Source organism: Sander vitreus, chromosome 23 (genome assembly GCF_031162955.1).
Source record: "Sander vitreus isolate 19-12246 chromosome 23, sanVit1, whole genome shotgun sequence".
Classification (NCBI taxonomy): Eukaryota; Metazoa; Chordata; class Actinopteri; order Perciformes; family Percidae; genus Sander; species Sander vitreus.
In genome coordinates, this window is record NC_135877.1 from 20,542,521 (window position 1) to 20,565,899 (window position 23,379).

General features: G+C 40.2%; 3 protein-coding genes across 5 annotated transcripts in view; 1 reads left to right on the plus strand and 2 right to left on the minus strand.

Moving 5' to 3' along the window:
• Positions 1-8,570, plus strand: part of usp6nl (USP6 N-terminal like) — a 107,068-nt gene extending 98,498 nt beyond the window's left edge. For all 3 annotated transcript variants that reach the window (XM_078281461.1, XM_078281459.1, XM_078281462.1), the window contains 4 exons: positions 227-292; positions 1,520-1,619; positions 1,712-1,864; positions 5,742-8,570. In XM_078281461.1, coding sequence (XP_078137587.1) covers positions 227-292; positions 1,520-1,619; positions 1,712-1,864; positions 5,742-7,351 — 1,929 coding nt within the window. In that variant the 3' untranslated portion in view covers positions 7,352-8,570. The remainder of the gene's footprint in view (positions 1-226; positions 293-1,519; positions 1,620-1,711; positions 1,865-5,741) is intronic.
• A 4,252-nt stretch (positions 8,571-12,822) lies between these two features.
• Positions 12,823-17,703, minus strand: echdc3 (enoyl CoA hydratase domain containing 3). The gene is made up of 6 exons (XM_078242956.1): positions 17,526-17,703; positions 15,976-16,097; positions 15,732-15,829; positions 14,834-15,034; positions 14,248-14,426; positions 12,823-13,795 (listed from the first exon to the last, which is right to left on the minus strand). The coding sequence occupies exons 1-6, from the start codon at positions 17,660-17,662 to the stop codon at positions 13,642-13,644; spliced, it is 891 nt and encodes a 296-aa protein (XP_078099082.1). The 5' UTR covers positions 17,663-17,703; the 3' UTR covers positions 12,823-13,641.
• A 518-nt stretch (positions 17,704-18,221) lies between these two features.
• The window catches only part of kcnj8 (potassium inwardly rectifying channel subfamily J member 8), an 8,734-nt gene continuing 3,576 nt past the window's right edge, over positions 18,222-23,379 (minus strand). Inside the window, exons 2-6 of the mRNA XM_078243050.1 lie at positions 22,254-22,402; positions 20,735-20,895; positions 20,183-20,322; positions 19,342-19,558; positions 18,222-19,035 (exon numbers count right to left, since the gene is read on the minus strand). Of these exons, the coding sequence (XP_078099176.1) occupies positions 18,784-19,035; positions 19,342-19,558; positions 20,183-20,322; positions 20,735-20,895; positions 22,254-22,402 (919 nt within the window). The 3' untranslated portion in view covers positions 18,222-18,783. The remainder of the gene's footprint in view (positions 19,036-19,341; positions 19,559-20,182; positions 20,323-20,734; positions 20,896-22,253; positions 22,403-23,379) is intronic.

Below are 23,379 nucleotides of genomic sequence, written 5' to 3' on the forward strand. Positions count from 1 at the left end.
GCATTGATAAATAATATGTTCTATGTAAAGATGTGGTCAATATACTAGAGATATGAGTGTTTCCTGGACATACAGAACACAAACAAGCATTATATTTTGACAAGTGACATACATTATCTAGATTAAACTATATTATCATAGGAAAGAGACCTATACAAACATAGAATATGTGCCCTGCTCAGTGCACTAAATAGACTTTCTATTGGGTTTGTTTTTGCTGCTGCAGGACAACCAAGAGGTGTTGACCAGTCTCTACACCATGAAGTGGTTTTTCCAGTGCTTCCTGGACAGAGTAAGTACATTACCAACAAGCTGAAATAGGAAAATGTAACAAAACTGCTGCTGGAGGTTCTCTCTTTCAAAGCCAATGGGAACATTTCCTTGCTTCATCTTCCCACAACAAGACATATTTAATCCTCAGCATTACGTTTTACTATTTATATGAAAATTAGTAAACAAAATAAAAGGATATTTTCTGCAATCACGACGGAAACAACTTCAAGTCTGCCCTAAACGATATGGGATAACATCAGACTTTTAAAAGGATATTCTGTAATTTCCTTATTGTTGTCAAATCCCATAAAAAGAGCAAAACCAACAATAAATCGATGCTAGGCCTGCACGATTCGGAGAAAAAATATGAATCACATGAACCATGACACAACTAAACACATTGGCAGTACCAAACAGCTATTTATTTATTTTTGGCACCTATAGCACATTGTGCATCACCACCACAAGCCTGTAAACACAGAGGCTTCAATGAATAAAGAAAATGAAGTACATACTGGCTAGGGGTGTGATTCAAGCTCTATCGATTCAAAATCAATTCATAGAATTCCAAAAATATATTCATATTTTTTAATAAAAAAAATAAAAAATGAAATTGTATGTCTACTGCAAATCTTTTTTTTAAAAACAAGAATCGATTTTGAATCGAATCTTGAGCCTGAAATTTGATCGTGACATTTTCTGAATCGTGCAAAATAGTGACATATACACGTTGAACTGAATACGGCCCTGATACAGGCTTTATCTGAACTCCTTGAACATGTCTTTACATAATTAAAACATCTGTGTCAAAACAAAAAAATGAAATGAAATTTTTAAAAATGAAATCGCAAACGGGTGAATCGAGATTTTATAACGATTTATCGTGCAGGCCTAATCGATGCTACGAACAAGTCCCCGACAAATGCACCATTTCCTCCCGTTTGAGCAAATTTGCTAAAAACTACACTGTCCAACACACTGTACAGTGTTTTTTTATATACAGTATATATTTGTGACCCACTTTTTGAGATTCACTTCATCAAATAACCAATGGGCTAGGGTAGGAAAGACAGAACTTATTGAAAGATGGACTAACACACTTTTGGTGGGATTTGCTGACAATAACAAAAATAGAGCTATATAACCAGCTTTATCCTTTATGTGAGCCAAAACAATATGTCAGTCTATGAGAAGCGTAAAGGCAAAACAAAAACATTGTCTAACCTTTTGTTCCGTTTGTGTCAAGACTCCCTTTACCCTGACCCTCAGAATCTGGGACATCTACATCTTGGAGGGAGAACGAGTGCTGCCCACCATGTCCTACACTATCCTCAAACTGCACAAGAGTAAGACTGTTTACTCTATTCAGTGCTACTGATGTCCACCTTTCAAAGTCTAAAAAAGTCTTACTTGTGTTGTGCGTGTGTGTGATTTACAGAGCACCTGATGAAGCTGTCCATGGAGGAGCTGGTGGAGTTTCTGCAGGTGACTTTGTCCAAAGATTTCTTCTTCGAGGACGACTTTGTGGTCGAGCAGCTACAGGCGTCCATGACGGAGCTCAGGAAGGCAAAGCTGGAGCTGCCCGCACCAGGTACTGCTACAGCCTGAAGCACACAGACAACGCGCAACCAGCTATGAATACGAAAATATTCTTTTGCACTTGTTGCAGCCACATCACTACTGGACCTTAAATCACAGAGACAACTTTAAACCAATAGTCAGCCTTGTTCTTATCTGCCTTTTACAACAAATCAAAGTATTATGCAGAGCTGATTAATAGTATGCTTATCGTACAAAGGAAGGCCTGAACTAATACAATATACACAAGAATGGATGAGTATGTTTTTGCATAGTAGTAGTAGTCATTATAAGGGTTTCAGTATCCCTAATTAGTCTGAGAAAAAATACTTTTTATAATTTATTACCAAGCAAAACAAAAGGATTTATCGATTTTTTATTGTAAATTAAATCTTTTTGGGTTTGGAATGAAAAAGCAATTTAAAGTCCTCATTTCGTCACACAAATATGTCCAAACCTAAAAAATAATCAGCTATCAAAAGCTGCAATCCATACTGATATGGTCCCTAAAAAAGACAAACACTACCCAGAAACAGATGCACCTCTTTCTTTATTGCCTTTACATGACTAGAATACGTGTGGCTTCCTGCTGCCCTTTAGCTTGTAGCTGTAGCAATAGTAGCAGTGTGTGTTTCTAATCTTGCTCTGTCTCCTCATTAATCTTCCTTCTCTCCCTCTTCTTTCAAACGATGTTAGCTAACAACAACAAAAGTGTGGCTGTGAGTGGGGGCCACATTCCCTCCTACAACAGTAACCGGTGGGCTATCCTGACTGGTCTTCCCCTCTCTATGTCCATCTGTCCCTCAGTCAGTCAGTTTGTTTGTCCTGTCTGTCGCCTGTCTGTCCAACAGCACTTGGGTTTTTTTCCTTCAAAAACTAGTCTTCTAGCAGTTTGTTTTATCCCCCACATAATGTTTTAACTAAGTTCAGATGCATTGCTTCAGTCCTGCAGTGGCTGGCTCTCCTCTTGTCTCTGTATCTTCAGTTGGTTTTTTACCCTTGACTCATGTTTTGACATCAAAGTGGTTGTTAAATTCCAGGTGACATAAAGTGCCCTCTGGTGGCCAACTTAAGGCCCTGCATGATACTGTTACAACTGGGAAGTTATTTTTTTCTATAAGTCTGTTTGATAGCTTATCATAGTATTTTGTTGGCCAACTATCACTGTTTTTAATCAACAGCTGATCTGCACACTGACTATTACTGTGACTCTGACTTTAAAAGTGCAGTCTTGGATTTGTAAATACGGAACACCTGTCCTCAACAATCTTTTTCAGGTTCCTGTGTTGTCTTCCTGTATTTAGTCATTAGCCAGTCATCTAAACCAGCAGTTGACACTTTTTTTTTTTTTATATCAATACTGTAGCTGAAGAAGGAACCAGAATTTCCCTTTCTTCCAGAGCCCACACAAATATAACAGTAGCTGTCTGTTCGTTTCCCCTGCCCGCTGACAAGATAATGAGCCACTTTTCCAACACTGGAGGCTTTTGTTTAACTTCTATTTTAACAACCATCTGCTACCACATTTGCTGCGGTGCAAGAGGGATATTATTTTAAATCTGCATTTTTGTATTGGCAGAACTGTGAGAATGACTGTGGTTTTATGGTTTTGAACTTCACTTGGCCTAGTTTGAGTTAAGAGATAGACTCCACTTTTACTAACCACATCACCACCACAGTATAATTTACTGCAAACACCAGCTGGATGAATCTTTGATCTAGAGTGGCAGAGGCTGGATTCAGTTAATGTTTTTGTCACTAACTCCCGAAAAAAATGGTTGACCATTTGTGCTGATAGTACTAGTAAATATAATCTTTATGTACCTTCAGAACAAAATATAAGAAAAGGTGCTACACACTGATCAAAGCTTGAAACTACAAGATTGTATGAGCAAACAGTTCGGATTTAAGATTCTTATCAACCCGACCTTTTCTTATCTTTTATATTGATAGTGACTTCTTGACACACCTCCCCCTAAAGACTGTCATACAAGAGGAGAAATTGCATCTTTTATGACCCTTAAAATCCGCTAACATTACTGCAAATGTATTTCCCTCCGACCTTTTGTTTATAAGTGAGGATAAATTTCTCTGCAGCAGCATTTATATTATCTTGATGTAAAAGCAGCTCCCAGCAAGGTTAAGCAGGTTCCACCGTTTTACACTTCCTCACCACACTGAAATCACGTACTCTTTCCGGCTGTGTGAAATAAAAACAAAACGGACACTTGCGAGCAGCCACCAACAGGGTAGCCTTGAACGGCTTAGTCATAAAGTAAAGAACATGGAGAACAATATACAATCTGTAAGGCTCAAACAATGCTCATATACTTCAGAGGAAGTTCACCTAAACCAGCCTGAAAGCATGCTTACATACCTGTGTAAGTGTGACGATATTGTTGCACACACCTTGAATTTATAATTATCTGAAAATGAAGGGAATTATATTTAGGATTTTATACTGTTTTTATTACACTATAGGAAAGTCTTGTGTTCCTATTTTTTCATTAAATTCAAAAAGTGAAATAGACTAGAGCTGTACTTGCATCTGTGATGAATATTAGATCATTACATTTTAATGTTATACTGCACCGCTCCTTTATTGATAATGTAGCTACAGGTCACTTAAAATCTACTTTGATAGTAAAATAATTTCCACACATTACAAAATTAAAAAATGTTTAAGATACCAAATAATGCTTTACATTTTCTACAGAAAAGTTATTTGTATTTCTACTTTTTAACCGCCATTTGTGACAGGTTGCTTGTTCACCGCGGTAAGAACAATCCATACCGTCACAGCCCTAAGTAAACCATCATCCTGCCTGCTCTATATCTGAAAACACATACAGGAACTATGAGTAGGTTTACTTACCGGATTGTGACAGGATAATGTCATAGGACAGTCTCCGGTGGAGAAGGATTCCTGAAAGAAGACACAAAACGGTTTTAATTTGTGGCTAGAAAGAACACTTTGCAACACTGCTGTTTCTGATTTTGGCCAACTGTCTCACAAATGTACTCAAAGATAGATTCCCCCCCCCCCCACCACAAACAGTCAATTCTGCAGTGGGAAAACTGGATGAGGTAGTAGCCCTGTTCATTTAAGCCATGTGTACAAGAAAAAAGGGCTGAGGTCCGGGGATAAACTCAACATAGGCAGACACTTTAGTTTGTGAATTCAGTTCCAATACGTTGACTTACTGGCTCACTCCTACAGCACTTCAGCTCCCTCCAGCTGCGACTCTGGTGATCACACTTTCCCTTCCCCCTTACACTCACACCCAGCGTCACCATCACTGTGTCTGCACACTGTATATATGTTCCTGTCAACTGTACTTTTTATTTCTTTGTGACGTAAAGCAGTAACTTTAAGTATTAATGTTATAACTCGTACTGGTTGTAGAATAGTAACTTTGGTGCAAGCTGAGTAGTCTTAAGTGAAGAAATATTGCTGTGACTTTAATGCTTGTACTTATCTGTCTCAGTACATTCAACATGGTTCATTAATCAAAAACTATTTCTGTATGACCTTTTATGTCTGGGCTTACTGCTGCAGCTAAGTACAGTTTAATGAAAGAGACCACTCAATTGAATGTCACTTCCTAATTGAGCCCCTGCAGCCAGCTGGGAATTAATATCAAACACTCTTTCTGATGGTTTTTTTTCTGTCCTTTGCTCTTTGCCTGTGGAAATGTGATTATGTGTCGTGATGAATGTAATTCTCCTTTATTTTTACCTCTCTATGGCAGTGGTGTTGCATGAATCCATGTCCCTGTTGTGACTCCTCATCTGATGTGAATCAGCGCCACAAAGTGTGTCAAACCATCAGTGTTCAGTTTCGGTACCTGATGGAGCTCTAATGTGTTTCCACTGTTTTCATCTTGCAGGTAAAGAAGACGAGTATCCCAAGAAGCCTCTAGGGCAGCTTCCTCCTGAGCTGGCAGCAGCAGCAGTGAACCACGTGGCCAACGGTCAAAGCCACGCCGAGCCAGCCGAGCCTACCAGGGATCCGAGTCCTGTACCAGACCGCCAGCGGGACAGTCGCCCCCCCAGCAGGTCACGCCGGGACTCGCTGGAAAAATCGATCCGCCACCACAAGGCTGACAAGAGGGATGCCCGCTCCAGGGGGTCGGGGGAGATCCCAAATGAGCAGCGAAAGCAGTCCACCTCCACCACACCTGAGAGGGGAGCAACACCGCCCTCAGCCCTTACCCCTACACCACAGCTCATTGCAGGGGAAAGAGGGAAGCCTCAGAGCCACGCCACCGCCAACCATAACTCCAACGCAGCCTCCAGCTCTCGCAAAGAAATCACTCCCCGCTGGTTCAAACCCTCCGAGACAAAGCTGGAAGCAGTCAAAGCAGCAGCTGCCCGGGAAGTGCATCTGAGCAGAGGGGCGTCGCCGGCCCCTTCCAGCCCAGAAGACGGTGCAACGCCCCACCGCCGGCCACGCTCCAAAGGCTTCATCCCTGACTCCGACCGCGGCTCCAACGCCTCGCAGTATGACAATGTACCAGGGCTGCCGGAGCAGGATTTTGAGATCCTGGAGCTTGACAGACCCCCGTCCAGAATGAGGATCGCTCGCAGTGAGACACCCTTCAGTGTATCATCCCTCCATCAGGGCAGCCCCAGTCGCGGACCCAGCCTGACTGGGAGCGTCGGCTCCGTCACATCAGGGCCCAGGATGGCCAAACACCCTCTTCCTCCTACATTTTCCCACAACAGTCCAGGGGGGGTCCACTCCAGCTACCCTGGCAGCCAAAGCCGGTACCACACCCCTCCCCAGCAGCACTCCCCAGGCAGAACTACTACCGAAGTCCCCATCTTCCACCCCGCATACAGCGTAAGCCTGGACCACAGAGGAGAGGACAGACTCTATGCTCCCCCCTCCCGATTTACCCCACCTTCCAGTGTGGTGTACGGGGAACGAGCGTACACCACCACCCAGCGCCAGAGCAACAGCCTCTCCCCGGAGAAGGCTCTTATGAACAACTCCTTCGCTACATACCGCAGGCAGCCACCTCCTAGCTCCTCCCACAACCCCCGAAACGCCAGGCCTCCCCCAGAGCACTCCCTGCAGCTGGAAACCCAGGGGAGCTCCACCCCTATCTACCTGCAACAACTCACCTCCACCGCACAGGTCTACGCGCCGGTGGACTACAGGTTTGAGGGGCATCGGCGAGGCGAGGCGAACCCGCACTACCTGCCAGAAGGCGGGCCTCGGCGGCCTGTAGACGGGCTCCCGTGGGCTCCGGAGGATGGGCTGCCCCCTCAATCCCCAGGTGGGATGCCACGCTCACCCAGCTTTCAGCGAGCCCAAATGTCTCCCGTTGAGGAGTTTACTTTCCCCCCCAACCCAGACAGCCTGCTTCACTACAGGACACAGTTCCAGGAGCAGCAGCCTGTCATAAGGCAACAGCTCCCCCAGCTGTTTGGAGGACCACACTACAGGCACGCACAGGAAGCGTTCGCCATGCAGGAGTCCATGCTGCTGTGATTGGACGATAGAGAAATGGCAAGACACTGTTTAAAAAAAAAAAAAAAAAAAAACTGAGGTGTAGTCACTGACACTGTGGTAAAGACAGGCAGTAGTCCTAGCTTTGTTAGGAGCCTGGTTTTGTTTCTGCTCTGTTCTTTACGTGTGAAGTACTGACCTTCTGACTGTCACACTGCATCGTAACGTTGCAGGATGCACCAGCCTTTGAAGTTTTTACTGATCACTTTAAAAAGAGAAAAAAAAAACTGACTGAAGATTTTATTTTATTTTTCGATGTAGAGCATTAACAAGAGGAGACAGTATATATCTTTTAGAGTCTGACACAGTATGTACAGTGGATTTTTTGTTAGTACGCTTGAGTTGTCAGTAGCAGGGGAACATTCTCCTGAAAAGGGAAAACTCTGATTTATTTTCCATCTTTATTTTTTTATGTTACGTGCAGATATTTACATTACAGATTGATTTACTCTATATGCTTGTGAATGTTATTTTTCAAAGAGAAGAAATAATACTATGTCCAATGATGAAATTAGAAAGCAGTAATGAACATGCATACACTGTACGTTTTGATTTCAATTTCAATTTTGCAGCGCCTACAGCATTGAAAGGGCAGGGTTTGTTGTTTATTTTCTAGTCTCTTTTCAGTGATAATATTCCTTCCTGATTAACTGATGTGCAATTAATTTCTCTTTTATACGTGAAGTGCGTTGGTTATTTACATATTTGAGGCCAGTGTAGTTTTTTGGATTAAAGACTCAAGGAATATAGAGCTAATTTGTGAGGGCTAATAAAATATATATGGCTTTAAGCCATGTGATTTGCTTAGTAACCATAGATAACATGTTTTTTCTTTATTGCTGTACTGTAGTTACCACATCTTGAGCACATGCAGCCAGAGATGGATGTTAACTAGTTTCAGTGCAAGTTCGCTTCATTACATCTTATTATTTTCAACACTGTCATATCAACTACTGTTCAGCTGCTGGCGCGCACACACACACACACACACACGTCACAAATGTGTTAGTCACACATTTCAACATTTAATCAGTCACATTCCCTATTATTATTCCTCATACTCTGGTTTTGAAGCAGTTATTCTCTAACAGTATTGCCGTACTGTTCATTACATTCCTTAAGTTATCTTTGTTTTTTGTTAAACAACTAATTGCAGACCATTCTGATACTTTGCTTAATAAAATGAGGTCGGTGAAAATGAGTCGCTGGCTCTGTCTTTGACTTGCTGTAAATCAGAGGTTTATTCCAATGGGGGTTTTCTGCTGTCTTTTCTCCTAATAATCAAACTCTGCACCCCCGTGGGGACATAAGGATATAAATCCAAGAGGTAAGGATAGGCTTTATTTTTAAAAAGGGCAGAAAGTGCTTTTAGGATGCAAAAAATGCAGACTCCTGGATGACAGATTTGGTAAATAGTAATAGTAATTGAGGTTCCAGCACTTAACGACGAAAGGAAGAAACACTTCCTTCTCAGCCGTCAAACCTATATTAGGCTAATCCTATTGAATCAGTATTTTTTTTTGTTTATACTGTATTATAACTAGGGCTGCAGCTATCGATTATTTTAGTAATTGAGTATTCTACCGATTATTCCATTGATTAATCGGATAAGAAATACTTAGTAAACAGCAATAGTAAATATTTCTTATTGCTGTGTACTAAAAAAAAAGGAAACCTGTCTTTTGTATATATACAAAAGACAGGTTTTTTTTGAAAAAGCAAACATTTTTTATTGCCAAATTCCAAGTACATTTTTGGTAGCCCAAATGTTAATATTTTTCACCCACTTCCCCTTCTTGCCTCTGGCTCTTTGCACTGGATATGCAAAAGAGCTGTTCACTAACCAGAGGGGAAATGTGACGGTACAAAGCTTACAGCAGGTCCATTCAACTACACTGTTCTAGGGGACACATTTTCAGAAGCCTAATACACAGTGAGGAGAAAGAATAAAGAATGCAGACATCACCGGCATGATGACGTCATCCACGTGCATATTAAGTGGCCATGCTGGGGGGAGGAGCCGGTTTGTCTCCGGCAGCAGCTACGTTTCCAAAGATTAGTTTAAACTAGTAAACAGTTAGACTACAAACCGACAGCTCTCGTTTTAGCTTGTTGGTAAAACATGGCTATTAGCAGAGTAGCGTGCTGTAGGCTAGTTGTGTAAAACAGCGCGGTGGACGAGAGCAGCAGACGTTAGTTAGCTACCTGGTGTCGGGTTCGCTCCGTGGAATGGATGAGTAGACTGGAAGTTTTCTACAAAGATGATGTAATAGCATGTTAGCAGCTTAAAATGATCCCAAACTTTCTGTCATTTTCTCTCACCTGTCTCTTCTCTTAGACCCTCGCTATTTTCGTCTTCGTTTATTTGTAATCTGGGCCGTCAGTCTTGTGCATAGACAGTATATAAACGTCTTGTGTCCACAGAAGCGTCAACCTGTTGTGCGCTAGTAATAATCCTCCGTGCGGAAACACAGTGAGCCGTACAACCTTAATTACATTGATTTAACGAAGCTTCGAGGCAAAGAATTTTGCTTCGAGGATTTTTTGTAATCAAATTATTCGAGTTATTCGAGGAATCGTTTCAGCACTAATTATAACTTCCACATCCAGATAACAATCGACTATAACATTTTTTGTATTTAATCAATAATGTAATAGTGTACTAGTAATGTCGCAAGATAAAATGTCCCTGGTTCCAGCTTCCCAAATGTGAGAATATGCTACTTTTCTCATTCATTCTCATTTGTCATTCTACATGACAGTTTGGTTTAAAACAAGCCATTTGAAAACATAACTTTGGTGATTAGGGAATTGTTGTGGACATTTTCCACTACATTCTAAATGACGTGTCCAATTATTGACAGACTAAATTACAGTGAAAATCATTCAGTTGCAGCCATATCTTAAAACCAATTATTATTTTTCCCAGTAAAACAAGATAAATTGCGCGATCACGGAAGGCTTGTATCATGTGGACGCACCGACAGTGTTGTCATTACTTACAATTCATTACATTACATGTCATTTAGCTGACGCTTTTATCCAAAGCCGACATACAACTGCTATATATATTAGAGGTTGCACGCCTCTGGAGCAACTAGGGGTTAAGTGTCTTGCTCAGGGACACATTGGTTGATGTATCGCAGTGGGAATCGAACTTGGATCTCCCACACCAAATGTATGTGTCATATCCACTGCCATCACCACCCTTAGTATAGAAATTCCTCATGGGGGGAGAAAGAAACTATGCACTATAGCTTTAATGGGGATAAATTACAATCTGGAGCTGATATAGTGGATTAATCCATCAGTCAAGCAATAGAAAAATACTATTTTGATTAAATACTTTTTTAAGCAAAAATAACAAATATTGTCTAGTTTCAGCTTCTCAATTGTATGGATTTTCAGCTTCCCTTCTTCTGTCTTATGAGCTAGTAAACTGATCATTTGGGGGGTTGGACAATTGCTTGCTTGGACAAACACTGCTTGTGATGCAGGGAGATGTTGCTTTGAACCCACAAATCTTAAACTCAGTCATGTTATTTTGAGAAACAATTAACATAAATGAGAAAATATTTATTAGGAATACTCAGACTAGCTCACTAGAATAAATTGCTGATTGGTATGCGACTGAAATTAACTTAGTTGCAGCCCTACTAGAAATGCACCTTACTTAAATACTTAAGTTATTGTTGGTAGAATAGTTTGTAACAATTAAACACTTCTTTCTGTTGTGTTATACATTTATGTCAAAAATAAAATGTGGTAATAAACTGATTTAGGTTTAAGACCTAAGGTCAAAATAATCATTTCCCATTACTTTGGTGTCTCGAAAATAGGTACTTCTTACAACATTTGACAACAATGCTGATAATAAATGATATCTGAAGTGCAACGTAACTCAAGTTACTCAGGCTGGAAGTCAACTGAAAGAACAACAGCAGAATACTACTGAAATTCAGCAGGAAAAACATACAGTAGAACTGAGAGGATTTATTCATGTTAAACACCAGCAGCAGGTCGACAGTAAGTGGAAGCCAGAGGAAAAGTGCACGCGTTTCCACTGATCAACAGCAGACAGGAAAACTCTCCATATAGTAGTGTTTGGATTTTCAAAAAAAGCATGCCATTTATTTTTTTGCTTATCAATTAATTGGCTAGCTAATAACTAATTACCATCAGTAATTAATAGATCAAGACCACCCGAAGAAAATAAACACAGCAACAACAAAAACCAATTGAACCCAATAAACATTAGTATTCATATTCATTAACATGACCATTAGGCTTCCATTGCCTGCTGCTACATGACATTAGTTTACAATCCAAAGACTATTAATTTAAACCTTAGATGCAGCCAGGAGCATTAAAAAGCAAACTCTGCAACCATAGGCGTTGATTTCGGTGGGGACCCGTACCTACCAAATTTCGTCATGAGTCATTTTGTACCCACCACAACAAAACATCAACAGCAGAAGCGTACTGACATTTAGCAAGAAAAAAAAATACTGTGAAACTGAGGCAAGACATTAAACATGTAATACAAGCAGCAGGTACTTAGTTAGCGTGTATCCTCGGTCGGCAGTGGGAAAAGTTTAAAAACTGGTTAAAAAGAAAAGTGCATGAGGTTCCGCTGTCACCGTGTTGTGTAGAATCGGGTTTCCCCTCCTGTTAAACTGAAAGCGACCCCTCCGGGGTTACGGCATAAGTTTTGGTTCAGGTTCATATCAAATACTGTATGAAATACAGAGGGGAGACACGTTCGGTGGGCAAACAATCTTCGACACAACACCAGGGGGAGGAAACTCGCCGTAAAGTGGTGTTTGGGCTAACAGCTAACGCTAGCTAACATTACAAGCGGTCGACCGCGCTGAAATATAAATCACTGACAAACTTTGCTAAACACAAAAGGTCACACATCAATGCTTACCGCTGTTGGAAAGCATCCCTAGCGTCACTTCTGTTCGTCTAGTATTAAAAGTTATTCCGTCCAAAAAGTTTCTGACCTGCTTTCGGAAGTTACCTCAAAACAAAGATGGCGGCCGGATGTGACCTAATCTATATATAAACTAAAAATGGAGTTATTAAATAAGGAAAATAAAAAATGATAGGAAATAACACTAATATAATTGCACCTGATAATAAAATAATTAAGAAACTATTTTGGTCATGACCATAGACGATCATGACGTATGTACCAGTCCTACTTCTAACTTTACTTTGAACTAAACATCCTTCATTTCATGTACTTCGTGGTAAGTGTTTTATTTTGTAATACTTGATGGCAACCTTGTAGGACCGCAATTGTGTTGCAAAGTAAAAGTAACCAGTTGGCTCCAGAAGTATTTTTCACCTTATTATAAAGTTAAATACATTACATTATACAGTTTTCTTTTAATGTCCTCAATTCTCAGAGGATATTAATGTTACGAATAATTCAATGATAAAATAGCTTCATGTTAGGGCATCCATTTATTTCAACTTTGCTTCTGAGAAATTGCTTCATTGACGCAAATGGAGTTAAAACACCACCCTATACCCAATAGATAAAAAAATCATTCAAAACTGACCAAGAATCCAAAACTGATTTAAACTGTGTGTGAAACATTTAGTTTCTGTTCACCATTTGCGGTGCACACAGCTGTTTTATGCTTGGTGGTTGGATTCCTAGCTACTGTATCCCTTTACATGCTGAAATGCACCTTGCAACGTCTCCTTTTATGTCTTTATGTACACATGCTTTTACTTTTTTTTTTTATTTTTATCAAAGAACAGATAGGTCCTAATGAGCTTAAACTGTAAGTCACCTCATATTGTCTATGCAGAAAATGATGCAGAAATGTACACTGGAAACTTGAAATAACTCCTACCAATGTGTATCCCTATTAATTGCATTTACAGTTATACAAATATGAAGAGCAGCATTCTTCGTCTATTATGTCATATAACATCGGGAGTCCTCTGGTTGGTAACAAAGCATTTCCTTCTCATCTCCACAAAGCAACTTTTAAGGCACACAATGGTTCAGCTACTTGTCTTCAGTCCCAGCAAAAAGGAGGAAATCCTCAGGGAACAGGGAGTCAATAATTCAAACTTCAATCGTTGTGATCTTGCAAATTACACAGCTACATTTTAAAAGTAGTAGTAGTATATTTTTGTATGCCCATACATTGACTTGGGGCTGGTACTAATTATCCTTCCACACTAGTAACTGAAGACCACATGTACCAGTCAGGATAATCACTGTCTCCTGTGATGAAGTCAACAGTCCATCAGTCATGGGCCTTTTCTGCTTTATTGCTCCACACTGGCTTGCGTTTCTCTATGAAGGCCCGGATCCCCTCCTGTCCGTCTCTTAGAGCCAGGTTGTCAACCATCATCTTGGAGGCGGTGGCATACGCTGCATCTCGACCTTGAGCCATTTGTCTTCGAAGGAAACAAAGGAGAAGAGAGCACCACATGTGAAGATAAATGTATATGTTATATTGTTTCAAATGTTTTCACATAAGGAATGCTGCTTATTAGGGAAAATGTATAGTTCTTAATAACATTTTATATCTGTCATCACCAACAATATTTGCCCTAAAATATTCTCTAATAATTCCAGCTAACTAAAGATGCCAAGTGCAGCATTTAAAAAAAATCAGTTTATATTTCCATCATCTTTATACTCTTTAAACTATATGCCATAGCCAAACATTTTTGATGCCATCATCACTTACAGGCTGACAATCTTTCCACTGATAGAATCATTTTGAAAATTCAACCTTTTCTTGTTTTGGGGGTGAACACCATGAATCATCTCAAGCATCACCGGCCTTTAAAAAAAAAAAAAGTAAAAAAAAAAAGAGGTCTGTCTGTACTCTGAAAACTCTCACCTTTGGAAAGTGGCCTTGCCGAGGGCTACAACAGGACGGCTAGCCTGACACACCCGCTGGGCGATAGCTAATGTCTCCTCTTCTAGTCGTTCTTCTGGCACCACCTTACTGATCAGACCATGCAGCAAAGCATCATGGGCGGAGATGGGAGTTCCTGTGAAAAGCATCTCCATGGCAACCTGGTCAAAAAGAAGGATGACATTAATTTGTAATAATCACAAAACATTTGGGCAGGATATTTTACAGTTGAAAAATAAATGTTATTATCAAAGTTGACAGGAACAGTAAATAAAAAATAAGTAGGGCTATTAAGTAGGGCTACAACTCACAATTATTTTTATGAAGATGGCCAGCACAAGTTCCCAGAGCACAAAGTAATGTCTAGATTTCCTGTTTTGTTCGACCAACAAAACTCAAAGATTATCTTGGTATAATAAGTTATGCTAATTATGACTAAAAGCAAAGAGATTTGTTTTATCCTGACAAGTTTTTAATACATGAAAATATGAAATGTAAATAAATTAAACATCAGCTCAAAACACACTTAAAGTGGGCGAGTGTCTTTCCCCTAAAGTTCAGCTCTTACCTTCCTCGGCACAGCTCTGCCAATGGCCACCGCCGGCGTCGAGCAGAATAGACCCACGTTGACACCTGGAGTGGCGAAGGTGGACTTCTCCGTCGCCACGGCAATGTCACAGCTGGCAACAAGCTGGCAACCGGCTGCTGTGGCAACACCGTTTACCATGGCGATCACTGGAACAGGTATGTCTTGTATCAGAGTCATTACCTGAAGCACAAGAGCCAGCGTAGGTATTTGTAGGCCTGCAACTAACAATTATTTTTGTTAGTTCATGTTTGTTTGGTCTATAAAATGTCGCTCCATGTTTTCCAAAGCCCAAGATTACGTCCTCAAATGTCTTGTTTTGTCCACTACTCAAAGATATTCAGTTTACTAACAAAGAGGAGTGAAGAAACTAGAAAATATTCACATTTAACAAGCTGGGTTTAAAGAATTTACAGAGAAACACGATTAATTGATTCATTTAATAGTAATCGATTAATCTTTACAGCTTTAGTTATTTGTGTGTGTGTCATAGATAAATAATACATAAACAAATAAAGTGAAAGAACATGGCAATCCTGTCACATTATCATAAAATATGCATGTCTTTTTTTTGGGCCTTTTCCCTTTATTAGATAATGACAGTGGATAGACAGGAAAAGGGGAGAGAGATGGTGGATGACACGCAGCAAAGGGCAGCAGGTTGGATTTGAACCTGCGCCACTGCAAAGGACTCACCCTACATTGGGCGCACGCTCTTACTGGGTGAACTAGAGGCCGCCCAAAATGTAGTTACATTAATCAACAATCAAAAAAGTGGGAGAGACAGAAAGACAGAGAGAGATAGATAGATAGATAGATAGATAGATAGATAGATAGATAGATAGATAAGAAAAAAAGAGAAAGAAACACAGAGACTAACCTCTGCACAGGTGTGAAACACCTTTGTGTGATATTCTCTGCCCTGGGCTGACGTCAGCTCCTTCAGGTCGTGTCCAGAGGAAAACACTGGACCTTTGGCTGACACACACACACACACACACACACACACACACACACACACACACACACACACACACACACACACACACACACACACACACACACAGGTTAGACCACCATCTTTTCCCTCTCTATCACACACTCACAATAAATACTGTACCTACCTGATATGATAACAACTCTGAGATCATCACTGTCGACGTCAGTAAGGATGTTTTCTTTGAGGGATTCCAGCATGGACAAAGACAGAGCATTCCTCTTCTTGGGATTGTTTAATATTATTCTCCTGGAAAAAGAAGAAGTTACATTCAACAGTGGTGGTTTGTGTATTTGAGCACTACAGTTTGTTACAGAAGTTTTCTACTAAACTGGTATTGTCGTACAGGAATCTGCGGCTATGTTAGTAGGCCAAAAAGTCACCAAACTTCGCATTTCCTTATAAAGAAGAAAACAAATGTGATTCTGTAATAAACAATCGCAGGAGATGAAAATAAATAAGAATGAACTGCAGCAGAGTCGTTATAAACTAAATACTACAGACACTTGTACCTGTGGAATATTATATTCATCCCAGGTTTAGTCAAAAGATTTAAAGCAACTTTACAATCTGTGGAACTTGTATGACCTGTTTTACCAATAAGATAATGTCCCACTTCCCTTCACATTTAAACCAAACTCTATTCAAAAATGTAGTAATTTAATGTAGTAATTTCCTCTAGTCATTTATAAAAACATACTGGTACAATAAGACTTCAGAGTTTGTATTAATGAACAGAATACTTTCTTTAACTAGGCACACCGAGAGAATATTAAAGTACTGCATTGTTGAACAAGTTGTGTTTTACTGGTGAGTATTTTCATTTTGGGAGACCTTATGACTCTCCACCACACACAGAAACCATATACATCTAAAATCTGCATAGTAACTAGATGGCATACCAGATAAATATTTTACATTTACACAACAAATGAGCTCATCATTTTAGTGATATAAAAAGTATTAATGCTGTACTTGAGTAAAAGTTGCAATATTAGGCTACTAATGTAATGATACTCTATTAAAAGCAAGACCTGTATTTATACCTGTACATGTGGAGTATTATCAACAAAATATATTTTAATGTGGTAGCTGGCCAAGACGGAGCTAATTTGAACTATTTTAAGTAGTTTTTGGTAGTTTAATCCACGTTATTATAATTATTTGTTTTAACTGTTAATTGAATCTGTAAGTGGTTATTATAGCTGTCAAATAATTATAGCAAAATACAATGCAAATGTACTCCAAAAAGTGCAATATTATATTATATGACAGTGGAGTAGTAGTGTAAAGAAAAATAAAAGTACCTCAAAATGTTAGTACTTGAGTAAATATACTGAATTACTTTCCAACATTGCATTAATAATGATATCGTTCTATAAATTGAAGTACTCATTTGGTATGGGCAGTAATTTACACCAGACCTTGAGAAAGAAAACGTTGATTTAACAGTAAGTGTGAAATCCAAATAGTGGCTTTTTATTACAAAAATATGGTTTTGACAGGAATGAAATGTATGCCGAATTTATCTTAACACATTGGCATGTGTAACGAAGTACTGTATGTACCACTGTAACATGCTGTTGTTGTTCAAATCTATATTATCTCCATAAATAAGCTTTACCTGACAGCAGTTCTGAATAACAGTTTCAAGAAGGACACATTTCGTTACTGCACCTTATTCCGTTGTTTTGCAGTCTCACCGTCAGCGGCTCCGGTTCCGTCTGAGAGTAGAAACGAGTCCCTGTCAGCAGTGTTGAAGTCCTGCTGAGCTGAAACACACCGACAACTCTGCAAAGTAAACTACGAGCCATGTTTACGTTTACCTTCGTCGCTTCACCTTCCCACTCTCACTTCCGGGTGCGACGACGTCAAAGGCACGTAAGGAAACGTAAGACTAATCCCAAAGTCCAAAGGATACTTTTAGGACTCGAATGCAAGATTATATATTGTGTAAAACTAATTATAATATCATAACACTTTGACTGTAAACAGGTTATTCATTTAGAAAATGATAAATATAAAAGAATGTATTGTAAACGTTAGGCTACATTTACATTAATAATGCAAAATAACTAAAGGTTCCTCCAATTTAACTGGATTTTTATTTGAATTTAGAGTAGGTTTAGATGCCTGTTTATTTTAATGTGCATGGCCTTCTGTATATCTGTTGATTTATACAGAATTAATCTATATTTTTTATATCATTTTATCATATTTTCTTGTTTTATTGACTGATTGATTCATTGATTCATTCCTTCATTCAACCTCTATTTATACTCAGGAGATCATTGAGGAGCTGCCCTCATTTACAGTGACATCAAGTTACAAAGACAAAAACACAAAAAAAGATATAGGATATTACACATGATATGTTTCTCAACATAATTTGATTTATTTGCACAGCTGCTTGAGTGCTGATTTTCTAAAAACATTTTCTCGCTGGGATCATTTGAGCAGTTCAGATATTTAAACCATATTCAAATGAAGTAAGTGCATTTATTCTCAACAACACAAAAGACAAAATGAAGTGAAAAACACATGGTCAGTACAGTGATTGATTGCCACTAGTTACCGCTACGAGTAGTTAGACTGTGACTTTATTCAATAAGAAAATACATCTCCCTAAATGATAAAACAGGCATAAAGGCCCAATGTTTATTATTGCTTTGTTGATAATGAAGCGGGAGAAAAATGGTTTGGATTGTGGTGGCGCTATGAGTGTGGAGAAATAAACTGCAACAGTTAATTCTAAAAATAAGAACTAGATTACTCCATGCGTGTGAACATGAGGTAACATTAAAAGTGTTGGGAGTCTAGATAAGGCAGTGAACAGAAAGAGAAGGAGTCCCATTAGACGAGGAAGAACACCAACACCCATAATCCTCCTGGCCACCAGGAGGAGCAGGGCAGCCAGCTGGAGGCAGGCCTCATGTCAGGTAACGGCGTTCAGGTTCTGGCCTCCCTCGGTCGGGGTGAAGAACTGGACTTTCGGTGTCAGGAGCCCCGAGTTGTTCCTGCGCAGACCCCCGCTGCCTCCTGCGTTTTTACGCATGGAGTTGTTGCGCCGCATGGAGTTACGCTTCCTCAGCGAGTTCTGGTGCGACAGCTCGCTCTTCTGCAGAGTCTGGATTAGGATCGACGGCTTCTCGTCCAGTTCTCTGGCGCTGCAGCGTGGGGTCGTTACCTGAAACACAGGTAGCATTTACAATGATTAGTAAGTGATTATCATAAGGCAGTCCTTCCAGAAAAATGCTTTTTTGTGATTGATGCGAGCAAAAATATGTCGACTTTGGCTGATTATGCATTGAATTATGCGATTGCATAATCGCGTTTTTCTGGAGGGACTGATAAGGATATAGGTTATAAAGAAGCAGCAATCTGAATATACAAGGAAGAGATACCTAAAATATGGCAAAAGAATTTAACAGTACGACTTCATGCTAATATTCTCTATACCAATCAGTGAAGATCAGTTTGTTAGAACTCTCACCTTGACTGTATTACCAAACTTGGAGTAGTCCACAGAGTAAACGCCCTCCTCCTCCGTCACTATGGGAACGAAGCGGTGACCCCACTGGATCTCGTCGGAGACGTAGGAGGTCCGGGCCTGCGTGGTGATCCCCGTCGTCTCCACGACGCCCTCCAGGATGACGATCACCTCCAGGTCGCTGCACTGCAGCTCCATGGCCGACAGGTCGTACAGCGGGCTGACAACACACAACTACAGCTTTACACTGTGTGTGTGTGTGTGTGTGTGTGTGTGTGTGTGTGTGTGTGTGTGTGTGTGTGTGTGTGTGTTAGTGTTCAAAATCCATCCTGAATATTATTATGATAAAATATTATTCTACAGCACTTGAAAAGCAAAGTTACAGAGTGATTTACATGGTTGAACCAGGATGGTCCTGGTTGTCCCTGCAATCTGACATAGGTTATCATGTATCCTGGACCTCATCACAGGACCATAGGACATCAAGTAACTGGCCGTCCTCTGTCTTACATTTCCAACAATTTGGTGTGTCTTCAGACCAATGTTTACTACTACATGTCTATTTGGTGAATGTATAGAGAGTTAACACCTACCGAAGTCAAATTCCTTGTGTATGTAAGTATACTTGGCCAAAAAAAACGATTCTGATTCTGAATTCTAAACAATCTGGAGGGACTCCAATAAAAGCGATGCATAATCTTGAACTGAATGAGGCGCACCTACACATCGCGTGACACGGTTTTAATATCCCTACAGACTTCTCATCATCCAGTGTAATACTCAGATCCCTTCAGATTCCCATGTCTTCCGCACGCCTTATCTGATCTGGTGCGGTCGGGGGTACCTGTTTTTGTCGATGATGTGGCAGATGATGAGCGGGGCGAGGAGGAACAGGCTGTTGCTGGCCAAAGCCGTCTCCGTCTGGACGTCGATCTGATGGATGGGGATCACCTCCCCCTCCGGTGTGGTCGTCTTCCTCACCACCTACAGCCACATAGTCCCGGTTATTATCAAGTAATCTTTTTTTTTTTAATTATTTTTGGGCATTTTTAGGCCTTTATTCGACAGGACAGCTAAAGACACAAAAGGGGAGAGAGAGGGAGAATGACATGCAGCAAAGGGCCGCTGCGTTAACTCTATACCTCTACATATGGGCGCCCGTTCTACTAACTGAGCTATCCGGGCGCCCTACTATGCATTCATTTTAATCTTATTTGTGCACTTTTTTTCTACTAAAAAAGAAAGGAAACCTTTTTCATCGAGAAGAAACCATCTAGCAACAAAAAATAATACACTGCTGTCCAATAAACGGCTAATTTAAGTAATTCTCCTTCCCTCCAGCACAGCAGGTAAAAAGAGAGCGCTCTTCACTGGGGATAATAAAGTAGACAAGCACCTGTAACCTGACGGTGGCTCCTATAATCATGCTCTTCCTGAGATCCCCGATACGAATCATAAAACACAGGCAGTTGTTTCTGACGGCGATCACGGCGTGGCGGCTGAAGATCAGCGTCTCTGCCCGACGGTTTGACTGAGCCGTCTTCATGAAGATGCAACCTGTGGCGAGACAAAGACACACTGTCAGTAATCTAACATGATTGGAGACAATCAGAGCCATTTTAAGCAAAAATAATAGTAATTAGATTTAATTATACATTAAGATGCAAGTTTCCATAATAATGAACGTCCGTTACATTCAAGCCATTGCCAAATGAGTTGCTACAAAGCTAATTAAGACTATCAGCTCCACACAACTCTCTCTGGATTTCTCAGTATGGCTATGTTCAGAAGATTGTGTCGTCCTGCAACCTTCCTGCGCAGAAACTCGAGTGAAGATAATGACCTCTTCTGAAGAGTCCATCATGTTTTGTTAATCCTCCGTGTCCTCCTTGGCTACTGGCAACTGCGTGGAGGAGGGGTGGGGGGTGCGCGATCACGTAAGGCTTGTATCATGTGGACGCGCCGACAGTTTTGTTGTCAATACTTAGACTTCCTCATGGGGGAGACAGAAACTACGCACTATAGCTTAAAAGTGCTCATATTATGCTTTTTGGCTTCTCCCTTTCCTTTATTGTGTTATATATCTTTTTTGTGCACGTTATAGGTTTACAAAGTGAATCGCAATACTCAGTACTAGGTCTTGAAATTGACACCCGCCAACCCGCCAAATGCTGGTAAAAGTTTACTCTGGCGGGTAACATTGTAAAGTTATTAGCCAATTTGGCCGGTGATGAAAGCAGCAAACAACACTGGGTCTGTTTGAATCGGCCAGCTGCAGAAATGTTGCCAGATTGCCAGTTTGGGCGCTTTTGTGTGTGTTTGGCTTGGAAATGTAATCTTTATCTGGCAATCTCTACCCGTAGTACTAATCCTACATTTCCCATGAACACCATGTCGTGACTTTGGCTACGCGTCTAGCGTACGGTATCGATGAAATTAAGTAATTTAGTTATTAAAATTTGTTGAAATTAGTACAAATTTGGCTAGTGGAAAATGTGATTGGATAGTATATTTAAAAATATACTAGCAATGTTGGCTGGTGATTAAAAAAGTGAATTTAAAGCCCTGCTCATTACTATTGAATCGGCATCCATGTATCGTGAAAGAGTAAAGATGTACGCTTTGTTTCCTTACTTTTGTGTTATGTCATTTGTGGTAATGTTTCATGTATGTTTTTTTGTGTTATTCATCTTATGTATGTCTGTATGTATGTCTATGTCCACTTTTTTATATGAGATACACAGGGATGCAAAAAGAATTTCAGCCATGGCTGACAATAAAGTTGTATTGTATCGTATCGTATCGTAAAAGCGTATCGTCCCAGCCCTAACGTTTACACTGTAGTATTTCTACTTTTACGTAAGTGAAAGATCTGAGTACTTCTTCCACCACTGGCAACCCTTTGTGAGTCTTACCCAGCATGACAGCGTTGATGATGAGCCCGATGATGTTCTGCATGATGAGGACGGTGATGGCGGTCGGACAGTGTTCTGTTATCATACGTCCTCCGAAGCCGATGGTCACCTGAACCTCGATGGAGAACAGGAAGGCTGACGTGAACGACCTGAGGAGAGAGAGATTTCAACTTTCAGACCTTTTCATCACAACAGTTTCATTCTGCTTAACAGAGTCAATCCTCAGGGTCTTGTTGCCCACTTTCAGATTTTGGCTGATATGTTAGGAATATATTTAGAGAAGAACAACAACAACAAAAATCTCCTGCAGCTTTAAATCTCTCTGATGTTTTTGGTTTTTTTAATTTGTCTTAAAGCTTTAGTGCGTAACTTTTTGATAGTAATGAACGTCCGTTACATTCAAGCCGTTGCCAAATGAGTTGCTACAAAGCTAATTAAGACTATCAGCTCCACACAACTCTCTCTGGATTTCTCAGTATGACTATGTTCAGAAGATTGTGTCGTCCGGTGACTTTCCTGCGCAGAAACTCTAGTGAAGATAATGACCTCTTCTGAAGAGTCCATCATGTTTTGTTAATCCTCCGTGTCCTCCTTGGCTACTGGCAACTGCGTGGAGGAGGGGTGGGGGCGGGGGGGTGCACGATCACGGAAAGCTTGTTTCATGTGGACGCGCCGACAGTGTTGTTGTCATTAAATTCCTCATGGGGGAGACCGTAACTACGCACTATAGCTTTAAATCAGTCTGATCCTTTTTCTTAAGGACATTCACTCCCATTGGACTTTGTTTGTATTGGGTCAGGTATTCGGTTCAAAGAATAAGAAACTAATTTCCACTGATTATGTGCAATATTCATGGTTTTCAATGGAAGCGATGGAAAAGAGAAAGGGGGGACAGTACCAATACAACAATGTACAAAATACTCCATAGACACCTTAGCTGCATGCCGTACCCCTCTCTCCCCCATTTCAAAAAAGGTAAAAAATTCCCCCAAAAAAAACTTTAAAAAGACATTTAATTAAACAACAAATTACAGTTTTGAATGAATTCCAGGATACATCTTTTGTTTGTTTGGTTTTTATATTACTGTCATGTGACCCAGATAATATAGTAACACAAATACACAGC